The sequence below is a fragment of the Dermacentor andersoni genome, chromosome 2 (assembly GCF_023375885.2).
Source record: "Dermacentor andersoni chromosome 2, qqDerAnde1_hic_scaffold, whole genome shotgun sequence".
NCBI lineage: Eukaryota > Metazoa > Arthropoda > Arachnida > Ixodida > Ixodidae > Dermacentor > Dermacentor andersoni.
Window position 1 is genome coordinate 50792866 of NC_092815.1, and position 12980 is coordinate 50805845.

General features: G+C 46.2%; 1 protein-coding gene across 1 annotated transcript; it reads right to left on the reverse strand.

Moving 5' to 3' along the window:
* Positions 1 to 3715: 3715 nt before the first annotated feature.
* On the reverse strand, positions 3716 to 8448 carry LOC126542320 (forkhead box protein B1-like). The gene has a single exon (XM_050189342.2). The coding sequence runs from the start codon at positions 8258 to 8260 to the stop codon at positions 7202 to 7204; it is 1059 nt and encodes a 352-aa protein (XP_050045299.1). The 5' UTR covers positions 8261 to 8448; the 3' UTR covers positions 3716 to 7201.
* Positions 8449 to 12980: the final 4532 nt, after the last annotated feature.

Sequence of the window (12980 nt, forward strand, 5' to 3'; positions counted from 1 at the left end):
GTTTATTTGGCATGAAAACTGCAAGATGCATAGAAAAAAAGGAATAGCATGTTTTACTATCGTGAAAAAGAAAATCAGCCATAGAAATGCAGGCTTGACACTGGAAACACTTATTAAAGGAACGTTTTGGAAATAAGCGAAAGTATACAGTACAGACAATAACATAGATAGGATTATATGTATACGACTTTCCCAATGGACGTACGTGTGTCTTCTGTACTTTACCTGGACTGTCACTTCAGGCACAGATATACTCCACTTTTATACACAATAGCTTTCTCAAGTGCACACTGTCTCTGTCACACGTCGGAATGAGTCCGTGTACGCTATGTACGTCAAAGACAGCTGGCATTAAATAAGGAAAAATAGATCGAACAGCCAGGTAAAGCAATTACAGTCAGAAGCAAAAACGCGTGCATTAAGTGCTTTTCGAGCATTAGGTTTTTCTCCGAATGACGTTTGTGATTTTCCTGTATCAGCAATGTTAATACTGCCTATGGCGTTTTGCTGCTGAGCGCTAGGTCGTGAGTTATGTAATTTGATGGCGCGGCACCTAGATTGCAAAAACGCCTTTGTGCTGAGACTTCCGTGCACGATAATGAATAAAGATTTTTTTTAGAAAAGGACGCGGATGCCTCCACTATAGACCTGTTTCGTACGTGGCATAGGTGACGATTTGGTGCACGTAAAACGCCGGATCAAAAAAATTACTAGCTTGTTGATGTGATGCACACGGCGGCAATAAGAGGTGTCGTTATCGACGATAGGGCGACCAGGCGGCGTCCGCTGTATTCCAATATTCAAATATTTAACGTAATTCAAGGCAACTGATGTCAGAAACGAACGTGTACACTTTCCTGCGACCACGGCATCATTATTAAGCGGCTGCGCAAGGTGTGAAACCTACATGATTGAATCTGCACTGCAGTTTCACCACTGATTGAAGCGGTGACGTGTTGTGGAGCTATAGCATTAGTGGCCGTAAAAATTAACGTAAACGTTGCGCTAATTGTCGCCAGACTGAAAAGTCGTGCATATGAGCCCGTTGTATAAATCTCTAATAACAAGAACCTTATTTACGAAGATGCAGATAACAAATATGGAAACGGCTGGCAGAGATAACTTATTGGCACAGCCTTTGTCGATAACATTCGGCACTTCGGCACAAGAACCTTATTTACGAAGATGCAGATAACAAATTTGGAAACGGCTGGCAGAGATAACTTATTGGCACAGCCTTTGTCGATAACATTCGGCACTTCTATTTCTGCAAAAGGACGTTTACCTCAACCACTTTCGACCTCAGTAGCACATTAAATTATATAAAACTTACAACTTACAGGGACAACTGAACTTTAAGTGATAGCGCACTCAATAAGCTGTATATTTCTTTCGTTCCAGTTCAGTATAACATTACTAAAGAGTGCTATCTACAACAGCTAAAAATTACATGGACACTTTGAAGTTGTGTAGTATTTGGCCGTATATTCAGCTCACTCTGTACTGCCGAGCATGAGGAATAGCTTAAGTACTCATGTGTGCAAATGGTAAGTTTGCCGAAATAAAGGGACTGCAAATTGAACGTTTGTTATTATTGAACGTTTAAACGTTCAATAATAACAGAATTGTATGGGAATGCTTTCTTTCTCCTAACGTACACAGAACAAAATATGGCTATTAGGAACTAGATATGTAAGGAAACAATTCACATTTTTCAAACATATAATATCGTTTTATAACGTTAATGAGCGTCACTGCATTTGATCGAACAGAGCGTTAAAATGCAGCAGGGGAACGATCAGCACCACTTTGGCTTTGGAGACGGTGACAGCGGCACAACAAAAGAAGACTATGTGTATATATTAAGATAATGTCACTCGCTATCTATATGCACCAATAAGGGAACGATAAATTACTCCTAATGCCATGCTCTCATAACATCCCGTTGCACAAACATAATTGCCTGCCCGCACTTTCCATAGCCTGCTCATCCTCTTCCGGACACCATTTAAATAACCAGGACTTAAGGATAAACATTGGTATAAATTGGAATAAATCCTCTGGTAAGCTATATAAAGTCACATAGATTTAATCGTGGTCAAAAAAGAAAGAAAACAAACTAAACACTAATGCTGATCACGTTGGCGAAGTATAACCACTCCCTCTGTGCAATGGCTATGACAGCATAAAATATCCTTCAATCAAACCCAAAAGTTACAGAGGTATATAACTATGCATCTTTGGTTTGGTGATCAGGCATCTGTCGGAAGCGCATAGCCGACTTGTATTAGTCTTTGCGCCATGCAGGCCGCCACAATGTTGTTGGTATACAGATGCAATATCTGAGGTGTATTGAGTGTCAAGTTTTCCAATCGAATGCGACTTTAACGACACGATATATTCGGTTCGCATTCAAAATGTGAAGCAGCTGCAGATCCCTCAGTTTAGCGCCTGCATTACTGTTTTTAACTTTGGATTAATTTTCTGTTGGTAACTTCCAGCACTTAATCGTTGGAAATGGCTGCCACCTTTCCAGATGCCAGTCGAATTCACTCTAAAGTAATGTACACCTTTAAAAGTGAAAAAGGTGTGTAAACGTGTCTATAACTCACAACCTTTGGGCGTCAGTTATATAAATCACACCCTAAGGGTGTGAGTTATAGACACATTAAAACCCTTTTAAGTGTGTAAATTACTTTACAGTGTTGGCGATCTCATAAAAAAACATGTTTGTTTCCAGCATACCAGACTATTTACAACGGACGGCTGAGCTTTTATGTACGAATTTTGATGCAAGCCGAGGAATGCACTGGCTCACCATTCGCAGGATCCGTGATCGAGGAATTTCATATCCTCGATCAAGGATTATGTAACCACAGGCATATACCACTTCTCAATGTAGTGTCACTATACGCTTGACATGAACTCGCATTTCTTGCTAATGATGCCTGAACCACGCCACTGCAAAATGCGTATACCGCTCCCAAAGGCATCAACACGCGCCTGTCGAAACATTTCTAGGTTTACAGGTTTGCTAAATAACTTGCGTCATAGTCCTATGTTATATGTGTTCGCGCAGTGGAAAGTGTACATTGGGTAAATGTAGCATAGGTGCCAATGACAGCTATTCTTGTCGTTAAAAGTTCTCGGGAAAGCTTGCTATGCATAATCTATCGAATTCCCGTTCATTCATGTATTTCTTTTTAAGTTTTCCTGGGAGAGTTTCCGATTTCATTTTTGCAATACTTAGCCTGTGTTTTTAATGTATGCTTTAATGAAATATAAACTGCTAGATCTGCTCCACTTTGATATCTCTTGTTCATCACAACTATAGTATTGAAAGATTTGTAGCTCACCTCGACCGCAGCTCGCTAAACTTATAAAGGCTTTCGTTGTGTCTGAACAAAAGGCCTAATTGTATAACTATATATTACGGCGTCCCAACCTTATAGCCAAGCTGTTATAAGAAAAAAAAAAGGAAGAAAATGCACGGCATACAATACACGGTTATTACTTTTACGGCATCAGACGTGTGACGAACTAATACCGCCGGTTTTTATCATTGTATTTCGCACCGTGTTGTTTTCTTCATTTTTTTTCTTTTCCGTTAGCAGCTTGGCTAACGTTAGCTGGGACATCTTACGAGCATTCAACACGTGCTGCGCACACGGCGAGCATGATGAAATGCGCGCATAAAGGACAGACAGCAGCACTGTTTCTCAAGCAACGTTCATGGACACGTGAACCATTTTTTTTTATTTCGCTTTTACAAACTTTTCTACAGGGTATAAACATGACAACATCAACAGCTCGAAGCGTGCCCATTTCTCAGTGTACTCCATCGTGTGTTGCTAAATCCAAATGACTAGCGATGCCCACCACAGTCCTGCACTGCATGTGCAATATAGCGTCTGTTTATGTGCGCTCGTGTTAGACAACAAACACAAATATCACACTGAACAGGAAAGAGCCAATGGAAGTTCGGTCACTGATAAACTCTTTTGAAGAAGTGACAGATTCACTGAATATACCACCGACATTGTTGGCATTTTCGTGCAGTTTGTGTTGGTGTGACCTGGCGACCGCAGGCGTTTTGAACCATTTTTGCTCGAAAGTAAGTGTATACAGGCTGTGCTCTTCTTCCAGACTTGTCGCTCGCGCGAGTTGTCTATATAGGCAGTTGTGTTCTTTAACACCAAGCAAAAAGTTGTCTTTCTGGCAATCAAGCAGCTTTCATTTATAGCAAGCAGTGTGAGTCTGTATCAACCACTGATTCCAAGTCTAATATATGGAATGCCTTCCTTGTATGATACGTTGAAGAAAAAAAAACTGCCAGCTGGCATGCGTTTGTACGTTTGTAAGGCACTGATAGTACAAACGACATCGAGTTGTTTATCTTTAGGTTTCCGCTGCAAGCGCACGCGTGTTTTTCGACACCGTTAATCAGTGCGATTCCAGTGAGTCAACACGGGATACAGATTGCAAAGGAACGGACAAATAGCGGCGATAATGCGGTTATCAAAGAGCACGCAAACGATGTTTGGGCGGCTACCGTTTGCGATGCATTGTGTGCATTCAGTAAGTGAGCATATACGCCCCGATTCGAAAGCTGCTTTGTGACTCAGATGCGGTATGTATTATGCATGATCAATCTGCTTGGGTGGGGCCGTGTGCACAGAACCATTAAATGTGATACGCTGTACGGTCGTCACTTCGCACTCAACCTAACAAAACAATAAAGAGAAGAGTGACGTACAATGCACGCACTTGAAGGTAATCGTTTTTGTATGGTCTTCACACTTTTGCTAATGATGTGGTTAGAACTTTCATGCCAATAACAAAGACAAGACATGTTAGAAAGTTTACTGCGTGTCTATACGACGACAATATGAACGCCCTTGAGTGCATGACATGAGTTCTTCTGCAGGTACAAATCACTTGAGTTCAAGATTACGCTGAAACCAATGGTAAAAGAAATAAGGCATGGATATCCAAATTTATGGAACAGAGTAATTTCTTAGCTGCGGCTTCATGGTGGTTCCCTTTTTTGATTGTTTACTATGGTGACAGATTCCTCATTTTAAAGAAATCAAGTTGCAAAGTTCGTAGGTTACAAGTTTTAACAGTAAGAAAATGCTGCAAAATGATGTGTAGCACGTAGTATGAGATCAAGGAGACCCTACGCCGACATTTGAACCACCGGGAGTCGGTTCGTGACAAGAGACAACTGCACTATGTGACGTGTTCATAGCTTTCCTTAGACCATTTAGATAAAACACTCGCGAAAATGATAGCACAGGCAGTTTTTAACAGCAAGCTCCTTTCAACCATACAAGGTGAGCGAGACTTGACAGAATGCACGAAGGAAAGAAAGCAGCGCTTAAATTTAGAGGGGCACAACGTGTATATGCGCATGTACTTTCCAATATGCTAGAACTGGGGAAGGCATCGCTATTCTATACAGCATACTCTTTTTTTTTTCTCTCTTGGTTCTCCTCTCACAGTGCTGTGCGGGAACGGAAACGAAAGAAATGTGTCCCCTGTGTTCTTCCTGCGGTGCGCGCACACTGCATGCAGCACAGTATCTCTCAGCGGGTAGTTCGCGATTCTTCAGATTCTGGAGGGGGTGGTGGCGGTGTCACCATGGCGGCTGGTGACCAGGACAGACAGCGCGTGTAGAGGGGTCTATACCATGCGCATAGGTGCATGCACCTTCTTTTAAAACGGCGAGAAAGTCCACATTCCTTCCAGGAGCAAACGGAGGAGGACAATAACGGAACGGCGGGGGTGTCGAGCGGCGCCGGCAGAGTGCATGGCATCTCCCTCTCTCTCTCTCTCTCTCTCTAGCGTCCTTGTATCTTCGCGCCTTTCTCTTCTATTGTCGCGGCTGGATGACACACACGCAGTGCCCGTTTCGGGGCTTGTTCTTCTCTTGACTTTTAGGGCACCGAGGCTTTCTTTTATCGTTCAGAAGAAGGAAAACGATGGGCACGCACCTGCAGAACGTAGACGACGCTGCTCGGTGGGAGGGAGCGTCCGCGGTGAGCGAATACGTGCGTTGTGCCCGGGCAGGGTTGGCGGCACTTCGATGGAAAAACCGAGGCACTGTGTCTCCTGTGGCGTTTGCACACCGTTCGTTCGGGGACATGCACGTGCAGCTGGGAGGATCATCTCGCGAGAGAAGTCCCTCTTCTTCGCCTTTCCTTTTTGCCCGCGTGTCTGACGGTTGACTTTTTTGAAGCAGGAAGGCACCACGCTGTCTGAGAGGGCCGATGAGTTCCCGAAGCTGGAGAGAGAGAGAGAGCAATGTATTTGTCGAACAGTGGCCATTTTGAAGAACTGCTTGCTGCCATGCGTGCTTGCCTTGGGGCGTCGCGTGTCCGTAAACGAAAGTCGAGAATGAAAGAGTGCATTGTGTCTACGGTGCTTTCGTTCTCGCGAGGGCCTCGATCGTTTTCGGCGGGTGAAAGAAAGGAACTGTTTGAGTTTCGAGAGAAAAGAGACCGTCTTTGTTGAAAATCTTTTGCCTACCGTTCTTCGTTGCGTCTTCCAGAAGCGTACTGTTGTATATAGTAGGTGACCTGTCGGCTGGTTTATGCTGAACAGAGCTCCGCGTGGTTTTGCAGAAGATGCGTGCGAGAATTATGTCGATGGGAGGATGCTTTCTGGCGGTGCCCGTTGAGAACATGCAACACACGCTGAAGATCTATCTGTTTGGAGTGCTGAGAAGGCTGCTGCCATGTGAGGCGAGTCATGCTGTTTCCAAGACGTGCCATTGTGAGGTCTTCGCCCTGATTTTCCACCTTGACAATGCTCTTTCTCATTTCTTCAAACTAAAGCCGGCTTCGAACGCTTTGGCTTCTTGAGAATTATCAGAAATAAGGAACTATATTGAAGAGTCGCAGGCTCGCGCTAACTCTCCGCTCGCCGCTGCATTCTTCATTGCTTCTCGATTCGTCCAACGTACGCTTCATTCAGTCATCTGTACATTTATACAAAGCACCCAGTGCTCACGTGGAGACACCAGGGAAAAATATTTACACGCACACCTAGCACAGACACACACATCCACACATCCACATCACCTGGTGCTGCACAAGTCACAACGGTAGTCGTCTCACGCCTTATAAATAATGTTCGTGGGCCACGCCGGCGGAGTGTGGCGCTCGAACCAGAGTTCGTAGGAAGGGGTGAAACGTCACTAACAGGGGTCGTTCGCCACTTCGTCCGACACCACATCTAGCGACCTGCAAGATATATCACTAGACGCCGAGTCCGGTCTGGGAGGCGGCGGCACCCTCGTGGTTGTCACTGCTGCCGACGTCATTTGGGATGTCATCTGTGCTGTCAAGAGAGACTGCTCGGCTGTGAGGCCTGGGAACTGGAATGCCGGCAGAAGAGCCGGCGGCTTGAGGGGCAGCGACGGTAGGGAAAACGGCATCCCGGCGCCTGGCGGCACAGGCACGACGCCGGCGAGGGGGTAGTGACCGGGCGGCACCTTCGCCCCGCACAGAAAGCCGTTTAGGTCTTGCCGGCCAGCGGCCGCGGCTGCCACGAGGCTGGAATATGTCGAGTGCCAGGACGCCTGGGTCGCGTAAGGCAGAGAGCATGGGAATGGTGGGAGGGACCTCAAGTGGGGCGGCGCGTGCGGCGACGTCGTGTACGGGGGACTCGGAGGCAGCACGCCGCTGAAGTTCTTGCCGTCTGGTGCGATGATGTTCTCGATGGAGAACGATTGCTTGGCGTAGTTGGGCAGCACGGTTCCGTGCCTCAGGGCGTCGGCGTGGTGTCCCTGCAGGTGACTCGGTGCCGCAGCCAGGGCGGTGAGGCGCATCTTGGCCTGTTCCTGGATGGCGTTCTGCGACACGGTCTCGTAGTGCTTCAGCTCGGCTAGCGCCACAGCCGTGGCGTCCTTGATCTGGCGTGGCAGCTTGAAGCGCTTGCGTCGCCGCAGGAACGAACCATTCTCGAACATGTCGCCGCAGGCTGGGTGCAGCGCCCAGTAACTGCCCTTGCCCGGCCGGTCGGGCCTGCGCGGGATCTTGATGAAGCAGTCGTTGAAAGAGAGGTTGTGCCTGAGCGAGTTTTGCCACCGCTGCGTGTTCTTGCGGTAGTAGGGGAAGCGGTCCATGATGAACTTGTAGATGTCACTAAGCGTGAGCATCTTCTCCTGAGAGCTCTGGATGGCCATGAAGGTGAGCGAGATGTACGAGTAGGGCGGCTTCTGGTCTCCGTACGTCGACCGGCCGGGCCTCGGCATGGTTGCCGAAGCGCCAGCGCTGCTGCCGCGTTGCTTGGGAGTCACAGCCGTGGTGGATGGAGTCGTGTCGGAGATCTTCTCGCGGAGTCGGGCGTCACAACGCGTTGCCCAGCGCACGCCGACCGGTCCTCCCCGTTGCGTGCACCTCGCGTCGACTGAGCGAGCCGTTTTCCCGAACCGGCCACGCCGCTCCGGCGAAGTGTAGGCGAGCGTAGGTGAGCCGGCGGGGCGGAGCTTTCGCCAGTTCCCGCCCGGACAGGACTCGTCGACCGCCCCGCCGTGACGTCACGCAACGGCGCCTTTAATGTTGGAGGAGGAGTTTGTTGATTTAACGTCCGACCAATCAGAGAATTTGGAAGAAACAAAACGGGCGTGGTCATCGCGGAAGGCGTGTTGAGCCTTGTCAACGACCGGAGCACGCCGGAGTGCGGAGCCGGGGCTTGTCCGAGCGGATTGGCGGCTGTTTCCTGAGGTGTGCGCTTTGGCTTAGGCCGTTTTCTTGCTCTTCTCTGATCTCGCCGCGCGCTCATCTCGGCCGGTCAGTAAACCGGCGTCGCATTCCGAAAGCCGCGCTAACACGAGAGTGGCGGCGGTTTCTCGAAACAGTAAGGGGCCGCCGAGTGATTGCGCGCAGCACGACAGCAGCTGTGCGCGGGTCCAGCGCGTAATGAATAATAAAAATTCGAAAGCGTCCTCTTGCAGGTGGGTTCTTGCTCTCTCACTTCATTTTTCATTTCTTTTTCAGCAGCCATATATCAACTTCATAACTCAGACAATTGAGTCAGGCGTGAAATAGAGCTTTCAATTAGGCGAGAATATTGGGCCCAAGATAAATGAATGGCAGTTTTTCATGAAGAATGACGGAAAACTACCTTGGCACGTTACTGCCTATTTTGGTCGAAAAAGCCTGCGTTATCTTTGCCACGGAAAAAAAAAAAAGGTAATTACGAGACAAGTGATTACTTGGATCGACACACCGCTGTGTGTTACTCACGCTTTCAATAAGCTTTCTGTGAAATCTGTAACATGCTTTGTTTCGATGAGTGTCAGGGCTGCGGCGTTATCTTCTTTCAACTTTCCCGAGTACAAACACTATTATGCACTGCTGAGATACTGATATTCACAGAGCCGCAGTCGGCAGTAATGTATCCAGATATAACAAATATTGAGTGTGGAGTCAAACAAAGCGATGTAATCAGTATTGTTTAGTAGAGACTCTGGGTAATAGCGTTGGCTACAGAGAAAGAATAGCAAATATTTTTCGCTCCTTATTGTCTTTTGTGACATACCCTTGGCGATATTTGAACGGCTTTCCTCTGAGCGCTAATGTATATACAGAACCTGAAGGAAGAATTTTTCCCCCTATGGTATCAGTATAGTGCACATCCATTTTGAAAACACTCTCAGCACGAAGGACCTATTTTGACCGCGGTATATCCAACCAGATGTAGTTGTTGTAATTGTTGTTGTTTTTCATTTTTAATAAAAACGACGGGATCGACATTTGGGCTATAGTTTAGCTAAGGATCGTGCATATTTAACCATATAGCGACGCGCGCACGAGCCGAGGTTTTCGTTCTGTGCATGGTTTTGTGAGTGCTATACTTCGAACAAAGATGTACGCTTATATAAATGACTGCATGAGGTGTTAGCATCATAGGCGATGCCGCTTACATCCAAGAACTAATCCAATCCCTCCAGTATACTTGCCGTAAAATTAAGGATATACAATCAAATTTCAAGAAAGAAAGAGACACAAGCATAAAAAGCAAACGAGTGACGAAGGATGTAGGTTCGGCGCCTTTATTTCTTTTTCAACCGTCCACTTTCATTTCGCTTTACTTTATAATTGCTACATTTCAATTGAAACAACAACAAAACAATTTTCCCTCACTTTCCTTGACTTTCTTTATCTCTTGGCTTCACAAATGTATTTTTCTATAGGTGATCTTCCATGACCCTCGTCAACTTCGTTGCCGTCGAAGTATGCATGCGCACCTGAAACTTCAGCCTGCGCTTTCCCACCCATTATGCGATTTCATCGCACCTTTGCCTCCGAATGCTCATGAAGGCGGCACCGTAAACTGTATACCCTGATTTTATTGCAGACAGGTTTTCTCTTTTCCCATTTTCCGACAAGGAAACATTTTTCACTGCGCGCAAGAAGCAATTATGGATGGAGACTTAAGCAATCTGCACATGCATGCCGCTCGTGATAACAGGAGCGTACGTTCCTCAAGCGACTAAAACTAACAAAAAGAAAAGACTGCTAAAGAAAGTTTATGCCCGACTTTGCATTTTTCATACTTTTCAACAAAATAATGATCCCAGTTATGCAATTTGCGCGCGACACGTTGAAGGCCGCAAGAAATTAACGTTTCCTCTTACGGCTTGCAAGAACACTTTGCTCTCAATGACGTAAAATTTGCAACAGGCCTGCCCACAATGTAACGGTACTTTCTATAGAGTAGAACATAACGCATAAATTGTGTGTTTGCGTTAAACAGCTCTAACATATGCGGCTTATATACGCAATCGCAATGCATGGCGCAATCGCAATCGCAGTTCATGGCGCAATTACAGTATAAACTTCGACTTCAATTTTCTTGAAATATTCCGATGCATGGTCATGTATGTTTCACAAGATGTATTCGCAAGCTTAAGTTAGAACCTCTTTCTCGTAATCCTAACTTTCAATTTTCAGTTCATCCAAGTTCATTGAAATTGTTTAATTGGCTACCTAATAAAAAAGAATACTCACAGATATCAAAGTTACATCATTACTTAAAGCGATATAATGGTGTCCAATAATTCCATGATCATTATCGACATTCCCATAACCTGCTTCCCCCTCTGATGGTCATGCGTGAACTATCAAAACTATGATTACAGAATACAAAGTTCTCGGCTTAAACAAAAAAAAAAAGAGTAAGCAGAATTTTTCCCCCGGAATTTGGTTTTAGCTGAAAAGGGTCAGTGAAAGCAAATATGGCCCGAACATCGGTGTGTATAGCTGCGAATCTACAGTGTATACACACTCTCGATTGCGATGAGTCGCGCGAGGCCGAGGAAGAGGTGGAGGAAATAAAGAAGGCAGGGATGTTATCCAGAAATGCGTCTGGTTGGCTACCCTACTCTGGGGGTACGGGAAAGAGGGAACAGGAAGATGAGAGAGGGGGGGGAGCGGAGGGTGAGGGACGCCGCGGTGAGCTAAAGGGCACGCACGTACGCGGAGGGCCTGAGCAAGTCAGAGGCGATCAGATAGTTGCCCTGGGCGAGGCCGAAGCCACACATCAGCCTGGTGCCCCCCCCCCCGAAAAAAAAAATCCTGCTATATCTCACCGAAACGACAGAAAATATTTTAAATATCTTTCAAGGAGAATTTCAAGAGAAATTCCTACCTGTTGTTTCATGTTTTTATCAACGCTTTCTATGCTTCGTTTTTCCTTTCTTTTTTAAGGTGTAGTAAATTCCAAAGCAAAGCCTTTTTTTGCCTCGTTCCTGCGGTCTGCCGTTCGTCATCGTTTCCTCGCCGGAAATATATATTCGTGGATATATAATACATAGACAACTTCGGCAACCGCGTATGTGCCCGCATAGACAACTGGCTGCCGTCTGGCCTAGTATATGTCACTTGGCTGAATAGATATTATGCAGGTGTATGTATGTGCCACTGGGCACATGCCCATTACGGGCCAGTGCCCCAGAATGGATCCGCCAGTGTGACACAAGTGGTACGAAGCCTTAAATGTGTTTAGATACGCGTCGTATATAAACTTCTCTGTGCACGCACGTCTAATCAACGATGTTGCTCCAAAAAGCACCATGTGGAAGCCTTTGGCCTCCTTAGGAAGACAGCTAACAGCAGGCGAAAGGGCTGTGCTGGTGACATCCACTGTACCGCTGTCACCTGCTAATATCTTCATGCCATTTAAATTCCAACATTGCGTTGGATCTGCGCGTTTTCTATTAATTAATCTTTTATTTGGCTCAATTTCGTCTGCCGGTCGGATTAAAACGATAAGCAGGGAGGTGTTCGGAGTGCATGCACAGAGAGGTCGGGAGACCCCAGCACGGGTCCTATTGCAGGTTCACTGCGGTGGATGAACGGGGCAAGTTCACTGATGGTACAACGCGGGGTGATGTCTACACGTGCCTCGTCATTTTTTTAGATGTATTATTCGCTGGATCTCTGCACCCACTAAATATAACAAATACACAGTCTCACTCTGTGTATTCAAATATCAAATGCACTCACTTGCAATTTCTTCATATATAGTCGCATCGCCGTATGACGCAGTGCACTTCCTCGACTGCCTCGCGTACACTTTCTTGTTATATGTGTGCAGGATTCAACTACAGTGGTTCAAGCGCCGCATATTCAATCATAGAGCACAGTTCAGCCTTCACAATATCAGCGACCAATATTCATCGAAGTAAGTAGTTAAGCTTCAGTCGAAAAGTTAACCACAGAAGTCGGTGAAAGTTCGTCTGGAACAAGATAATCACCGAAAGAAACAAAATTTTAGGGCGGAAACAAAAACCGAAGACAGAAGGATGTGGGTTCGGCTCCATTATATACTAGCACCAAGTTGTTGTTGTTTTTTTCAACCGTCCACTTTCATTTCGCGCTTCGTGAGAAATAACCGTGCGCGTGGACCATATAGCGAAGTGAGCGGGCGCGGCTCTATAGGCATCGGCTTCACTGTGCGTCAGCATC

Excerpts from the sequence above, each read along its gene's own strand:
- LOC126542320 (XM_050189342.2), bottom strand. The coding sequence starts at position 8,260 with ATGCCGAGGCCCGGCCGGTCGACGTACGGAGACCAGAAGCCGCCCTAC.